At 38.9% G+C, this 17,619-nt stretch overlaps 1 protein-coding gene across 1 annotated transcript in view; it reads right to left on the bottom strand.

Annotated features, from left to right (window-relative positions):
* The window catches only part of LOC136831177 (CDK5 regulatory subunit-associated protein 2-like), a 151,988-nt gene that overhangs the window by 17,242 nt on the left and 117,127 nt on the right, over positions 1–17,619 (bottom strand). The window contains 3 exon segments of the mRNA XM_067091133.1: positions 215–396; positions 399–413; positions 543–610. Coding sequence (XP_066947234.1) covers positions 215–396; positions 399–413; positions 543–610 — 265 coding nt within the window.

Below are 17,619 nucleotides of genomic sequence, written 5' to 3'. Positions count from 1 at the left end.
ACGTGCAAAAGAGAGAAATAACTGATGAATATTTCCACTTTTTAAAAAAAATTATATACAGCAAGTGCTCTGACTTTAACTCTGATAATAAAACTTCTTTCCCAATCCCCAACTGAGACTGTCAAAGTTTGTGGACAACCAGGTCTTAACTCACTGGTTAGCTCGACAAAGGTCTAGAATGTGAGGAAATGGAAAGACGGAGAGCAAGGCTAACCTTGAGTTCAATGTTGGTCTTGTATAATCCTTCCTTATCTTCCTTATCATACTTCTGACCCATCTTCTCCTCAAGGAAGTAGATACGCAGCTTCAGGGAGAAGTTCTCCTTTTTCAAATTGCCCAGTTGCTCCTCGTATTCCTTCATGGTTCGCCCTCGTAACGGTGACACTTTCCCAGGGACCGGAGGCCGAAGGAGACTGGAAGAAAATAATATTGAATATAACACAATATTGAATGTAATGTAATGCAGAGTGACTGAGTGGTTCATATACCTCACACAAGAAATAAAGCATTGTGCACAGATCAGGAATGGACAATTAACTTACAGGGGATGGAGCTGCTTCCTGCTGAGGAATCCAGGCTATTGACATCCTGAAGCTGCGCAGGACTTCCGCTGAAAAAGGAAACGTAACACTTCAGTAAGTATGATTGTAGGGCCATATGTAATTAATGTAATTCACAATAAGAAAGGTCATTTATATTACATCCACAAAATAAAATATAGTGAAAAACTGCAATCGGGTAACCGTACTTTATAAAACAAACTATAATGTACATTACAATTATAAATGTTTTACTATGCAAAATAAAATACAAAAATACAGTAAAAGGTTGCAATGAGATTATGAAGATCCAATCAGAAAGCTACAATAGTGGCAATATATTGACACCATAAAGGTCTGATATATAAGAGGTCCTTGGTCTAGTTTCAGGACTATCCCATCACATGACATTCATCTGAACAATATTACACACTCAAATCATGTTACAGTCTCTGCAGTCCATCATCTACTTCAGTTTCAAACATGACCAGTTATGTCTTGTTCCTCAGTGTTGATTATAAGCTCCTCAAGGTTACAAGTTTTTTGGTGCTTCAGTAAAGTCCATTTCAGCCATTACAAAATCTTATTCTTCTGTATCTGTTTGTGACAAATTGTTTGACAGCTGCTTTTATGGATGTATTTGGTACGTGTGTGCACCTGTTTCTTTCTAGTTGGGCAGATGTGTGACAACGATGTTTCATTCTGGCTGGACACACACACACACAAAAAATTGTATACATGATGAAGGTTTCAAGGTTAGCTGATTCAAAATGGATATCGAGGGATTTGAAAGCTTCAATTTTGACATAGAAAAAAAAAAAAAAAAAAAAAAAAAAAAATTTGCCAATTACAGACACACACACACACTTATATTTCATCTGGATTCATAGCATTTAGTGATAGTGATATCCAAAAAGTCTGCAGATATCAGTAAGCTAAAAGGTCACTGGGCTGTTAAAAATATTGTAGATTAATTAATCTTATGTCACATATGCTACACACTACACAGACAGCTCCTCTCAACTGCTTTCTTTCATACACATTCAAACACCTACTCTTCACTCCTATAAAGGCAAGTTGGTTCAACAAACCCATCTAAATTCACACCTTCACTTCTAGGAACAATTTAAACATCTTCCCACTCTTTTGCACACACCCTGCTAAGTTCCTTGTTCATCTCTTCTGAGACTTGTGTTTTCTCTCATACTACCGTCACCTGTTGTATTCACTCCCAAATAATTATATAAATCATTGCTACCATTCTTCAGCCACCAATATAAAGAGTAACTGGTTTCCATTTATCCTCAAGTGTCTTACAATTTCTCACAATTTTCCTAAAACTTCACACATACAATATATCTACTGTAGTTCCTCTGAAAACTTGTATTACTTTATCCATTATGATTTTGAATATCCACATACATCAAAGCTCTCCAAGACTACCATTTTAAATGGCAATATTTAAGAAAAAATGTATCCCACACAAATCAATTACTTTTGTACAGCCCGCTAAAAATTGGGCTTTAACTTGGTATTCCTAGGATTAGATACCTGGAGGCACTAGCAAATGATTCAACACTGCAGCAACTAAACGGTATTTTCAAGAACAGTACCTTCTACTGCCAAACCACCTCTCCACTTGAGAGAAAGAAAACTCTATTGAAGTAAAGCAAGCAGGCATTGCCAGTCAACTACACTGGCTCATACTACAAGTTATCTCTCTCTCTCTCTCTCTCTCTCTCTCACGCTCAAAACAGGTCTCCAAAACAACCATTTCTATTCCAAGGAATGTTCGAATTATATATCACATAAAAGGTCTCACTGGGATAATGAGCGATCAGTATAGTACCATGTATGTGAATTGAATAATAATCAGATTTACTGTGATTAAATTCATTTTTGTGAAATTTCCTTTAAGGACACCACAAGCAATATTTTTGAGTACAAAATTATTCTGTAGTACATATTTAAAGACGTATCTGTTTTCAGTTAGCCTTATAAATGCGCCAATATTCGAATACAGCAAGTCCAAATGGCTATACACGTGAAAGGTGTATAGCCACAGTATAGAACAAATGAACATTCACATACTCAAACCGCAGGACAGTTAAGACAGTGTTGCACAGTGCATTATAGTGACATGAAAGGTCTCACAACAAGCATCTGTCTCGAGAAAGCATAACCATTAATTAAGCGCTGGAGAAGGATATCTGGACATTTGCGACACATAGATAAAAAGTCCCTCTTTTCTTTTTTCTGAACTGGGCCTAAAGGACAGGACTTACTCCTGCACGAAGGAGTTGTGGCGACGACCGCAGGTTCTGCACATGCTTCAATGCGAAGGAAGACGACCACGGCCGCAAAGCAACTGACGGAGGCGGCGGCGACGACGGCGCTGAGGACGGATAAGGTGGCGACGAAGTAGAGAAAGGATGAAGCTATCGCTGGTCAAGTGACTACCAAGTCGTCCTTTGTCGATCTAAATGCGAACGAGTTGTCGCCCCTCATATATACCTTCCGAGAGAGAGAGACAGACGAACGAATAAACACGCACACTCCCTGCCCTCCCCTACCTTAGAGATGGAGGTACCCCTACCCCTCCCCACTCTCACAACACTTGTGGATATCAAACCCGCCTCCCCCCCACCCCAGCGCCCCCAAAACATCACTTTCACGCGCTCGAGAGGGACAAATGGGACGCGGAGCAGATGATGATGATTATGTTACTCGTGATGCAATTCGCTTGGCATCGGAACACCACGTATCGTCAAGGTGTATACAAAGGGCATCAATGAAAGTCTTGCCATGTATTAAATCCCGCACGAGTCGTATTGACGTAAACAAAGCGGAAGGGTGAGTTAACGTTGCTGTTAGTATCGATATTAACATTCTTCAGTGGAGGAAAAATTGGCATTGCTCACAATATCTATCTATCTATATATAAACTCGTCAACACCATACCTCCTCTTACAGTCAGTTACAGTAATTACTGAATTACGAAAAGGTTGACATACCAGGCTAGTGAAAATATCGTAAGAACTCTCGTTTATCCTTCAGCGTTTTCAAACTTTTTCATTTCTCAAAAAGTAAAATAAAAAGTGCCCTAAGTGACGAACAATTTAATAATCACATGCTCTCTCAGAAGATGAAAAGAGAGAGAGAGAGAGAGAGAGAGAGAGATTCCAGACCCTGATGTTCTTAAACATCAACGCCTTTACAGACACAAAGTCGCTTCTGAGAATTTACCCATGAACTGATTTTCACCCAGTTACACCAAAAGGATATCTGCCACCCCAAAAAGGACCCTAAAGCTATTTAAATCTGATACACCTGATGTGGCAAAAAAAAAAAAAAAAAAAATCTTCCATATGCTATCACTTTTATATTTTTTTTACTAGAGAACTGGCAGGCTAAGAAACTGAAAAGCCTTGTGGGGAAGATTCACCTGGGCCAATAACCAAAGCCCATTCGTTTTTGCAAAGAAAGCTGTCAAAACGACACACTTGATTTGATCGATCTTCGGCAGGAAATCCGAGATTCCGTTGCTAATTTCTTATATTTCTTTCTAGTGAACACCATAATATTCTTTGGAAGCTTGAATTTCAAGTCAGTGGCCCCTTTGGTGGGCTTGTTCCATATGAATACGGTTCATCTTCTGGATGATAATAATAATAATATTATAACTATTATTATTATTATTATTATTATTATTATTATTCAGAAGAAGAACCCTACTCATAGGGAACAAGCCCACCAAGGGGGCCACTGACTATGATTAAATTCAAGCTTCCAAAGAATCTGGTGCTCATTAGGAAGTAAGAGAAGGTAAAGGGAAATACAGAAAGACAACCTCAGATCTCACTTATTATAAAGAGAAAATAAATTAGTAAATAGACAAAATATTTTAAATGCAAGGAGAATAGAATAATAATAATAATAATAATAATAATAATAATAATAATACTATACCTTGACCAGAGTAAACTGAAGTTTTGGTTAGGGAGAAGCTACAAGTCACAGATTTCCTCAGGAATAATGCTGCCTTCTCTGATTCCGTGAGAACTACAACCTCATTACCTTAAGAATCCAGTGAGGAAACTAAAACTCACTGTACCTTAGGACCGTTTAGGGCAAAGACCATTATACACAAATATAGTTATTGACAAAATAAGTTCGTGAATATTTTTGGGCACTGAAAGGATTTGACTCGTCGTCTAATAATATTCTGCTGTATTGCTTGACTTTTCCTGCCTGATATCATTAGCTAATGGCGATTGGGTACTTGGTAACAAATATACGTAACCAACTTTCACAGCTGATTTTGCTTTTAAACAATGTGCATACGATAGCCACAGTCACTCTCTATGAATTGAAAATCATTTGCATAATTCAAGACACAAAACCCCATTGGGGGTTAGTGCCGTCAGTGCACCTCACGCGGTGTGCTGTAGGCATCACCTATGGTTATTTGAAGCGTCCCTTCGGCCCCTAGCTACAGCCCCTTTCATTCCATTTACTATGCCTCCCTTCAAATTCTCTTCCTTCCATCTTACTTTCCACCCTCTTCCAACAATTGCTTCATAGTGCAACTGCTTTGAGGTTTTCCTCCTGTTACACCTTTCAAACCTTTTTACTGTCAATTTCCGCTTCAACGCTGAATGACCCCACCATAGGTCCCGGCGCTTATTAGCCTTCAGCCTAAATTTATAATTCAAGCAGTTCCAAGAGACCCAAAAAATCCCAGGCATTATAATTAAAAAAATCTTAACATTCCACTACAGTAGAAACTTGAAAACGCAAATTCTGCATTCAGAAAAGCGACGCACAACGCAAAACCACACTCCAACTGCAGAGCCAATTCCGAATCTCTTATCAAAGCAGCATACTACAAAGTACAGAAGAATATAGAGCAAGTTAGGTCGGTGCAAAACTCTGAGAGAGAGAGGGTGAGCTAATAAAGGACTACAAATAACCTGGCATGTTGGATGCCAATGACCTTTGCATCATACTGTCATTTTATTTTGGATTATAATACTCCGTTGCCAAAAGCAGTGCGAGCTAGGGACAGGCTTATTATGAATATTGCGCATATTATTGTCTTTTGGTTAATTATTGAACAAAAATTATAAATATATAACACACATTCGTGAACTGTTTATAGCATATAAAGTTGATCATGGCCTGAATTATTTATACGAAGAACATTAAAATTAGAATGGTATATATATATATATATATATATATATATATATATATATATATATATATATATATATATATATATATATATGCATACATACATATACACACTTTTATGTGTGGAAATTACATTAAAACAGAAAAATATGAAAATATCGTAAGCTGCGAAACCTAAAACCTGAGAAGAAATGATCAAATTCTCGTACATAACTATTACCTGTATGATACCGGGAATCAACTTGCTTGTTCCTCAAGGAGTGTAAAAGTAAATAACCTCCGACTGGTGCAGTAAACCACCCAACTAGTGACCGTGATGAACAAAGCAAACTGTTCTACATACAAACCAGTTGTGTAATCATGAATCTATAAGGAAGAACACCGACGCATGCGCAGAATCCCATCCTCCGCATTGTGACTAATGACTAGACGAAATCTACAGGATAATTTCAGACAGAGGCAGTATTTTTTTTTTCCCTCCTTCTGCTGCTGCCTTGGCAAGCAAACCAAATATACGGGTGGTTCCTTATGATGTAGGCGTGTCTCTCCACGTGATGGATCCGTGTCCTTGAAAAAACGGGGCTACTTAGGCACTCAACAATAGCATGTGAATGCACTGCTCCAGAAAGTGTACGTTGGTTAGTTCAGAATTCTGGCCTTTTGAAACGGGAACAGAACGCGGCTTCTGAATATATTATATATGCAGTCGTATGACTTCTGAATCCAGTGCAGTTACCAAAATCAGCTCTAAATGTGACCCAATTTTGGGTGGGTCAAAAAGCAACTGGCATTGCAAGCTGAAACCAAGACCTGCATAAGGTGAAGTTATAGATGGCTGGGGAGAGGGTCCCTTGGTAAATCAAATCGGTGAATTCCAAAATCAGATTAATACGACTAAGATTCACTCTACAGGAATCTGAACAGCTTTCCATCGAAAGCGTCATTGTGATAATCTACTGCCATTTTGAGTTTTCTTGGTGAAAGCAGGAAAATAACATCTTCGAAAAGGACTTCAAGAAGAGTGGAAGTGAAGAGACCACGAGGAATCAAGTTCTCGTGGAAATGGTGGCAAGAAAAGTGCACGGTAACTGTGGAAGCATTTTATCCACTTACGGAGGTTTCATTCACGCTCATCGTTAACTGTGCACAGTAGACTCTATTGCCCTAAAATGGAAGACTGCAGTATCTGCAAAAATACAAAACTGATAAAAATGGTAGATGCTGTACTGCAGTTTTCCCTTGCCTTACTACTGATTTTGCAGATACTGCAAATGGGACCCCCTAAATAAAGCACTGAAGAATCATTCTGAAACTGCAGTAACTTGTGTATTAGTGTTTCACGAGCTCAAAAGGTGGCATATCCAGTTTCGAAAATTTGGCAGATACTGCAAATGGGACCCCCCCTCAATAAAGTACTGAAGAATCATTCTGAAACTGCAATAACTTATGTGTCAGTGTTTCACGGGCCCAATAGGTGGCATATCTCAGTTTCGAAAATTTGGCAGATACTGCAAATGGGACCCCCCCTCAATAAAGCACTGAAGAATCATTCTGAAACTGCAATAACTTATGTGTCAGTGTTTCACGGGCCCAATAGGTGGCATATCTCAGTTTCGAAAATTTGGCAGATACTGCAAATGGGACCCCCTCAATAAAGGACTGAAGAATCATTCTGAAACTGCAATAACTTATGTGTCAGTGTTTCACTGGTGGCATATCTCAGTTTCGAAAATTTGGCAGATACTGCAAATGGGACCCCTCAATAAAGGACTGAAGAATCATTCTGAAACTGCAATAACTTATGTGTCAGTGTTTCACGAGCCCAATAGGTGGCATATCTCAGTTTCGAAAATTTGGCAGATACTGCAAATGGGACCCCCTCAATAAAGGACTGAAGAATCATTCTGAAACTGCAATAACTTATGTGTCAGTGTTTCACCCCAATAGGTGGCATATCTCAGTTTCGAAAATTTGGCAGATACTGCAAATGGGACCCCCTCAATAAAGCACTGAAGAATCATTCTGAAACTGCAATAACTTATGTGTCAGTGTTTCACGAGCCCAATAGGTGGCATATCTCAGTTTCGAAAATTTGGCAGATACTGCAAATGGGACCCCCCTCAATAAAGCACTGAAGAATCATTCTGAAACTGCAATAACTTATGTGTCAGTGTTTCACGGGCCCAATAGGTGGCATATCTCAGTTTCGAAAATTTGGCAGATACTGCAAATGGGACCCCCCTCAATAAAGGACTGAAGAATCATTCTGAAACTGCAATAACTTATGTGTCAGTGTTTCACGAGCCCAATAGGTGGCATATCTCAGTTTCGAAAATTTGGCAGATACTGCAAATGGGACCCCCCTCAATAAAGCACTGAAGAATCATTCTGAAACTGCAATAACTTATGTGTCAGTGTTTCACGGGCCCAATAGGTGGCATATCTCAATTGCGAAAATTTGGCAGATGGTGCAAATGGGACCCCTAAATAAAGCATTGAAGAATCATTCTGAAACTGCAGTAACTTGTGTATTAAGTGTTTCACGAGCCCAATAAGTGGCATATATCTTAATTTCGAAAATTTTGCAGACACTGCAGTTTTCCATTTTAGGGCAGTGTAGATATCCTGATAAACCTTTCAGAGCGTGTACGGGATTCCAAGTCAACGAGAAAGCCAAAAGCGAAGTATGAATGCACAACTGTCCATGGAATAGAAGAGAATAGAATACAGAATGTGGGCCAAAGGCCAAGCACTGGGACCTATGAGGTCATTCTGCGCTGAAAGGGAAACTGACAGTAAAAAGGTTTGAAAGGTGTAACAGGAGGAAAACCTCAAAGCAGTTGCACTATGAAACAATTGTCATGAGAGGGGGTGGAAAGGAAGACGCAAGAAAGAGAATATGAAGGGAGGTATAGTAAAATGAATGAAAGGGGTTGCAGCTAAGGGCCGAAGGGACGCTGCAAAGAACCTTGAGCATCCATGGATGCCTGGTTCATCTGGTATTCCAGCAAAGGAATAGGCATCGGTTCCTTTATCCATTCAAGAAGGATTTACTGTCAAGTCCCGCTGCCGCAGTTGTTGTCTTCACAGCGGCTAAAACCTTCAGAGCAAGTAAAAGACAAGAGAGAGAGAGAGAGAGAGAGAGAGAGAGAGAGAGAGAGAGAGAGAGAGAGAGAGAGAGAGAGAGAGAGAGAGAGAGAGAGAGGTGTAAATCTTAGTTTTCCATGCGTAGGTAACCCACCACCTCTGGGGAAATTCCCGCTGTGACGGGTGCTACATCCGAGGAAGACTGCAATGAACTTAGGTTTCGGCAAATGATCGATCTTGGAAGCAGCGGTGCAAAATTTTTATTTCCCATGTGCACAGTCTTTCAAAACAGAGAAAATTAGAATACCTGCAGAGCATTCCACTGCCTAAAAAAAGCAAAAAGGCTCAATTTGATTACTGTGTATAACCTCATGGAGTGTAAAATTGTAAAATAAAGAAACAAACAAATATATGGCTGGATATTGGGCTAAAGGGAATTTAATGATAAAATGCCCTATCTTCCTTTACTGCGAAATATCAACACTAAAGTGTTTTTTGTAGGTGTCAAAAGGAGGTAAGCCGAAGTGAAGAGCAAGATTCGGAGATCTACCTGTTGCTTTGGAGTTTACCCATCAAACACGAGGTACTGAAACGAGTAATCCGCTTTTATTCTCGAGGAAATCTCACACTGACCAAAGAACAACGGTTAGACATTTGTTTTTTTGCATTAACTTACGGAAAAAAAAACGAAATTCCACACGCCGATAAAATGAGTAACATCAATTCTTAAATAATGTAGTTTTCGTTACAAGTGAATGGATAATTCATATCCCGCAATATCTAAATAAGTACAAGGTATGAAAATGACCATAATTCCCGTAAGAAGAAGAAGAAGAAGAAGGAGAAGAAGAAGAAGAAGAAGAAGAAGAAGAAGAAGAAGAAGAAGAAGAAGAAGAATAACCCACATCCAACGATCGCCAGCCATGAACTTGCCCCAGCAAAGGCCAGGGTCGCGACTATACAGAACCTCCGTTTCTAACGGAGGAGGCCCTTCTTTCCCCGTTTCTATTATTACCTCCGCCAAGAAGTTCTTCCGAAGGGCCCCTGGGAGGCTGCCAGAACCGGGGAAGCTGACAACCGACGTCACAGGGGATGTTGCGTCGATGCTGGGGAGGGGGAGGAGGAGGAGGAGGAGGAGGAAGCCGGCTCTAAATAAACTCATTAATGAAAACGCTCGAGTGACTTCCTCGACAGCTTGTAAAAATGGAAACATAAACAAACGGCGAGTTATTTCAAGCCTAGATGCGCAAAGCTGAAGATAAAATTGATACGATACTGTATATACCCCGTAGGGAAGCAGTGCCGTCAGTGCACCTCACGCGGTGCACAGTAGGCATTATTTACTTAAGGGTCTTCGCGACCCCTTTCGTTCCTTTGACCGTACCTCCGTTCACATTCTCTTTCTTCCGCCTTACTTTCCTCAACCCTCTCCTAACTATTGTTGCATAGTGCAACTGCAAAAGGTTTTCCTCCTGTTACACTTTTAAATCCTTTTTACTCTCAGTTTCCCTTTCAGTACTGAATGACCTCATCATCACAGGTCCCAGCGCTTGGCCTTTGGCCTAAATTTGATATTCCATTCTACAGAGTATAACAAAAGCTTAATCTTTTTTTTAGACCGAAGTACGTCGCATCAACAAGATAATTCGACCAAGAAGAACGCTGCTATTTTTTTATTCGTCACAAATAGCAGTAGACAAAACAGGACCCAGATACGACAAGCTATTAATAATTATAATAATAAATAAACGGTAGAAGTTACGCAAGCTATTTTTGTCGTTTAAAAATTCACTCTCTCGAACACCCCTTTGATGTGACATGGATAAAGAACCCTTAGTATCCACTGTCATACCAGAGACGAATACAGTACGAGCGTATTCGTCAGTGTCAGGTTCGATGTTAAAATTAGCAAGCAGTTTTGTGCTTCCAATCCGACAACAAAAAGGAACAGCAGGCATGCGAATGGCTGTTGACAGAATGCTTTATTGACGGCGTCATCGGCTAAAACCATTGCTTATCTCCTTACCCGAACTGTTTATTTATCGATAAAAACAAAGTCAGGGAATAGAGGGGAAAATAAACAAAATTAATAAAAATCACTACAAAAGGAGTAAACAGCTCCGGATGCTATTTCTACTATTATTCAGAAGATGAAGAACCTTATTCATATGGAACAAGTCCCCCACAGGGACCACTGACTTGAAATTAAAGCTTTCAAAGAATATGATGGTGTTCATTAGAAAGAGGTAAGAGGAGGTAAAGGGAAATACAGAAAGAAGAGATTTCACTTATTAAAAAGAAAAAATAAATTAAGATGAACCTTATTCATATGGAACAAGCCCACCAAAGGGGCCACTGACTTGAAATTCAAGCTTCCAGAGAATGTGGTTCTCATTAGGGAAATACAGAAAGAGGAGATCTCGCTTATTAAAGAAAAACAAATGAATAAACAAATAAAAATGTATTAAAATGCAAGGACAAAATGAAGAGTATTATCAAAAGAGGAACTCGGACGCCCATTAGCAATACAAGCAAAGAAATAAGCGTCCGTAAAAAAGAAATCTATTGGACGGCTAAAGCAAACATGTCGATGTTATCGTCCTTGTCCCAAGAGCCACAGCTGAAACTGCTGCCAACTCTTCCCTGAAGCTTCAATCTCAAAGTGGTGAACTGTCTCTGTATTGACCATTCCTTGTGGCCACAGTTTGGAGTGTATAATTCTCAATGATAAAACGTATGTACACACATATACATACACAGACCATACATGTGTGTACTGCCCTGAAATGGAAAACGGCAGTGTCTGCAAAATTCTCGAAATTGAGATATGCCACCTATTGGGTTCGTGAAACACTAATACACAAGTTGCTGCAGTTTCAGAATGATTCTTCAGTGCTTTATTTAGGGGGTCCCATTTGCAGTATCTGCAAAATCAGTAGTAAGGCAAGGGCGTATCTACCATTTTTCTCAGCTTTGTATTTTTGCAGAGAGTTCAGTCTTCCAGTTTAGGGCAGTGTACTTACGTATGCATATGTATAATGTCCTCACAAGGACGCCAGCAGCTGAGTGTGTCCTTAAAAATTGAATTCACATCTTCCACAGCCACAGTCAATACATTAAAAAAAATTCTTTTACATAATTTCAATAACAATATGTCACAAGGCGAGAGCTGGGGAGGCGTATATACCAATATTTATGATTTTAATAACTAACTTTTTAATAAGCCGCATCACGACGACGGATTATTCAACAGATAGGCGTAGGGGCCAGAACTTTTCTGTAAAATTATTTAAACATTTACAATGTATTGAATAGAAATTCATGTATGCATACAACCGCGAGGAACTGATCACGAGAAAGTGTCAATTAAAGCAGAAAGAAAATAATATAACTTATTCTCAAAAGAATTTCCTGTTCGCCATATGCGCAAACGCGTGTGCATAATCCCGTAGAAGAGGTTTAGTGTTAAAAAAGTTCGTTATATACCGATACAAAAGATCTTGGGAGCAAACTCGTAAGAGGTACAATGATTATAAAAGCAACTTGCGTTACACAGACTACTTTAAATACAATTTTCTCATCCTAACCCGCAGAAGGAAAGACATTTTGGCATAAAGTAACAGGAATAGATCTGCGATTACCTATCTATACCTTTTCATAAATGCAAACGCATGTACCAATGCAAGCATGTGTGGGAGAGAGAGAGAGAGAGAGAGAGAGAGAGAGAGAGAGAGAGAGAGAGAGAGAGAGAGAGAGAGAGAGAGAGAGAGAGAGAATTTGCAAACTGATCGCATATGATGGTTACCAACGAATATGTAAAGTGTGTTGGCATCAAGATGACAATCTCTGACATACGTAATCAGGCCTATCATTCACCGTGGCAAATTTTTACAGTAACTGTCATTATGCAAAATGTATGATGCATATACACTGTAAATGCGCATTGCTGGAATGAAAAGAATCCCTTAAATGCGCATTGCTGGAATAAAAATAATCCCTATTATATAAACGGCTTGCTTAACTCTACGGGATTGACTAACCATGTTTCACTTAAACTGTTAACTGGGCTAATTCTTTGATGTTATTCTTCCAAAACATTGTTGATGTCCAGGAAAGCTTTAGTAACAGTGAAATCCAGTTTCCTACCGGCTTGAATCCATCTGGAAAATCACCAGGTCAGAAATAATATAATATGACTCGGTATTTAACAATTAAGACTGTCCAAATCCCCCATATTTTGGGCTTAAGAGTTAATGTAATACTTCACACTTTCAGTTGTTATATGCTTAAAGAAAACGTATAAAGTTAATATAACTTACTGCACATGTTCTAATTTATATTAGATAGTGGAATACGAAATTACTGACATAAATATATATAACTAAACCCCATCAGGAAAACGCTTGGCTCTCCTCTTAAAGCATCCTATGGGAGGAGAATAAGTAAAAATTACGGCACGCACATGCAAGCAAACAGGTGCCAGTGATGCCACAAACAAAGAGAGAAAGAGAGAGAGAGAGAGAGAGAGAGAGAGAGAGAGAGAGAGAGAGAGAGAGAGAGAGAGAGAGAGAGAAAAGGATAACTGCAAATTCGTTATACATAAATAGAGGAGCCGAGCCAAGTTCTTCAGCTGATCCATGACAGATCGTGGGCTTCGGTTCTCTCTCTCTCTCTCTCTCAACCAATACTCTGTACTTTCTTCCTGGTCTGGTTACTATCACTGAATGGGACTTGTCTTTTTACCACGGTGCAGGTGTTTCGAGGACCCACTGCCAAGCATAGAACTGTCGCGGTTAGCCTAACAGTTTTCATTCTGATTAACTACCGACCAGAAAGGGTCGGTAAGATGCAAAAAGAGCGTAGCGGCTTTTTGGCCCTGTGCCCGATATGGAGACTGCATGGCACCACTACATTTAATGGTTAACACCCTCCCCCCCCCCTCTCTCTCTCTCTCTCTCTCTGCGATGTCGTCACCACCACGCCTTCCACTGGGCACCTTCAAGATTCTCTTCTTCTGGAGGTCATCCACGCCCCCTATAACTTGCCAAGGCAAGCTCCCTCGCTCGTTTTCTTTGGAGATCTTTCCCGTTTTCTTTGGGGATCTTTCCCGTTTTCTTTGGGGATCTTTCCCGTTTTCTTTGGAACATCTAACAAAAGAAAATGGTACATTTTGGTCGTTAATATCTGTTCAATTTAAATGGTAACTTCAACGGCTTGCATACGAATTATAAGTGACTTAAGCCAGTACGATTTCCCAGAGCGTTATTTATTGCTATATCGGGAAAATTGGGTTCCTAAAAAAATAAATGAATAAATTAACACCTGAAGAATAAAACTGTTCCTCTTCACTGGGTAACCTATGAAAACGGTTCCTGGCTGCCAAAACCGAGAACCTCAATTGTGGGTCCTTCAGTGACATTTTATCTTTTTCCCAATAACTCCATAATTTCCTTCTGTTTCGCGGAAGAAATATTATTATTTCTAATTGTCTCCGTTTTTCATCGCTTCATAATAACTCTTATCTCATAAATCTTAACACTAAAAATTAAAACCACTCTCAAACTGGCGAGGTCCAAAACATTCTTATATAATAAAAATAATTGAATGGAACTGAATTGAATATAGAGTTTAGGCCAAAGGCCAAGCACTGGGACCTATGAGGTCATTCAGCGCTGAAACGGAAGTTGACAGTAAAAGGTTTGAAAGGTGTATCGGGAGGAAAGCCTCAAAGCAGTTGCCCTGTGAATCAACTGTTAGGAGAGGGTGGAAAGTAAGATGGAAGAAAGAGAATATGAACAGAGGTGCAGTAAAAGGAACGAAAGGGGTTGCTGGTAGGGGCCGAAGGCACGCTGCAAAGAACCTTAAGTAATGCCTACAGTGCACCGCGTGCGACGCACTGACGGCACTAACCCCCTACGGTGAATAAATATGATTAAGACTATCAATCGCATTCTCTCATCTCTCAATTTTCATGAAATAACGATTCATAAATCTTAAAATACGCCTTTTCAACTTTTTAAATTCGAATGTCCTTTAGAATCTTTCCTAGATAGTGACCCCCAGGGGATAACATCTCTTGGGGGTCATTATCTTTATGATATTTACAGTCTTTCGCTTGCGTTTTTAAGGTCATCCCCACGGGGCTTGTACTAAACCCGGTGGGGGGGGGGTCACAATCCTGTCATAAACAAGACCATCGCTGCCTGAATTAAATCAAAATATATACATAACACCAATTTTTCTTAAGACCACTTTGCCTAAACATACCAAAAGTCTTTAAAACATTTGAATTAGCCATTAAAGAGAAGTTTCAGTTTTCTTTCATATATACTGGATTTCCGTTTTCTACGCGAGCAATCCTTTTTGACATTTCAAGGGGGCCTCGGTGGATCGTACGGATTCAACTATTACATCTAAGCTCAATATGGTAAAAAATATATAAAAATATAAATACATAAATAAATTTAGCCCTATAACTATGCCACGCCACTTTAAAGGTGACCCATGTAAAAAGGCGTGAACTCTTCATAGTTACATTCAGTACAATAATACTTTTTGATGTTACATTCTGTAAAATAATACTCTTTGTAGTTATATTCTGTAAAATAATACTCTTTGTTGTTATATTCTGTAAATTAATCCACTTTATGGTTATATTTTGTAAAACGATACTTTTTTATACTTATATTCAGTAAAATTACACTCTTTATAGATATATTCTGTAAAATTACACTCTTTATAGTTATATTCTGAAAAACAATCCTCTTCAAGGTTATATTTTGTATGATGATTAATCTTTATATTTATACTGTGTAAAATAACACTCTTGACAGTTATATTCTGTAAAACATCACAGAGTTTAGTTACATAACCTAGTTATTATAATGCTTATTGTGTTAATTTACATATTCGCATCAAATTACACTCACATTATGGGATAAATATTGACTATATATTTATCTTGAGAGAGAGAGAGAGAGAGAGAGAGAGAGAGAGAGAGAGAGAGAGAGAGAGAGAGAGAGAGAGAGAGAGAGAGAGATTAAATCATTCACCTCCACATGCTGTTTTATGTCAACGGAAAATGCGGCGTACTTGTCAACATCAAGGATAATGATAAAAAACGGAAAAAAGCTAAATTATGAATGGTACTCAGGTTAGGGCATATATTATTAATGCTGATTTACGTCATATACACACACACACACACACACACACAGCCTTCATACTGATGAAAGTGATTATATTGGATTAAGTTAAAAGAATATAGAAAGGTGGCTTTAGAAAGAGGTTAGACAATTAACCGGGTCTATTCTTTGCATTGTGATGCCATCACTTAACAATTACCTTTACGTTAAATTTATTAGTTTTAGTGATACAAACTACAGCCCATTTTTACGTATATAATTGGTACAGCCTCAGTGACATCGGCCTTCAGTGCACAAATCAGTCAATCTCAGCATGACCGCCAAATACTAATTTGCATATGGATTGATGTAATAATAAAAAGAGCTATCTTTCGAGTGAAAAAATTCAGTCAATTCCTCGAGGCGTTCTGAAGTTGACTCCATAGGTCGCGTACCTCTTCCAATATGGTCGATTTTAGGAAAGACCAAGGCTTTTAGCATTTAATCCTAATTACATAAATAGAAATACATTCGTAAATAAAAAAAAAAACGACATTCTGAAGATATCTGATCTCGTTCTACTGCGACCTTCCTTAGCCCCCTCCCCACCCCAAAACCACACCCCCCCCCCCCGCGTTCGTTGACAGATCAAAGTCGAGAACGACGTCCCCACCTTAATTAAAAGATAGGGCCAGCTTGATGAATGGCGTCCCGAAGGAAAGTTACTGGGTGTCAGAACACGTCCTTGGCAACTCCCTTGCCTGAAAAACTGCCTCTCTCTCGAAAAGAGTGAGAGAGAGGGAAAAAAAAGGGGAGGTAGATTTTGCTTCGATAATTTTAAATTAGGGGTTTCTAGATGCAAAGCGACTCTGCGGAAACGGCACTGAGTCTTGCCTTGGCGAAGAAGAAGAAGAAGAAGAAGAAGAAGAAGAATACGTAAAAAGGGGAAAAGTTATAAAAAAAGATACAAATATATATTAATAAAAAGAAATTTTGCCGAGTCTTGCCTTAGCAAGAAGAAGAAGAAGAAGAAGAAGAAGAAGAAGAAGAAGAAGAAGAAGAAGAAGAAGAAGAAGAAGAAGAAGTAGGTAAAAAAGGGGGAAAATGATAGGAAACGATAAATATCTATTGATAAAAAGAAACTTTGCCGAGTCTTGCCTTGGAGAAGGTAAAAAGCGGGAAAATCGTAGGAAGAGATAAAAACTTACTGATAAAAAGAAACATACCTGAAATTTAAGGAAGGCGAGATGGTAATTGGGGTATCTATAAACGTTGCAGTTTACTGTATATATTTCGCATTCACCAATTTAATATAAGGGTACATGGCAGTTTTATATTTCACAGCAATTCGTAAGCATTTAAGGGTTCGGCGTACGGGTTTAAACTGATGTGCAATGCTTACGTAAAAAGATTTAAATGGTGCATGATTCGTGTTACGTAACCAGACCCATTGAGTTTTAAGTCTAGAAAACAACAATCATTATGTTTCAAAGATCTGGTCTTCAGCTTAAGCGAAAATCAGCATTATGCGTGGCTTACGTTATCCTTCGTTTGCGAGTATTCTTTAGGTTACCATACTAAATTTCTTTAACCCTTTATGTAATGGACTTCTTAACATCTTTGTACGTCGACAATTCAATGATCTTTTTAGGCTAACCTGGAACAAGTCGAAT

This window comes from Macrobrachium rosenbergii, chromosome 48, assembly GCF_040412425.1.
Source record: "Macrobrachium rosenbergii isolate ZJJX-2024 chromosome 48, ASM4041242v1, whole genome shotgun sequence".
In the NCBI taxonomy this organism is placed as follows: Eukaryota; Metazoa; Arthropoda; class Malacostraca; order Decapoda; family Palaemonidae; genus Macrobrachium; species Macrobrachium rosenbergii.
Note: the sequence above shows the minus strand (reverse complement) of the source record. Positions and strands in the feature narration are given on the sequence as shown.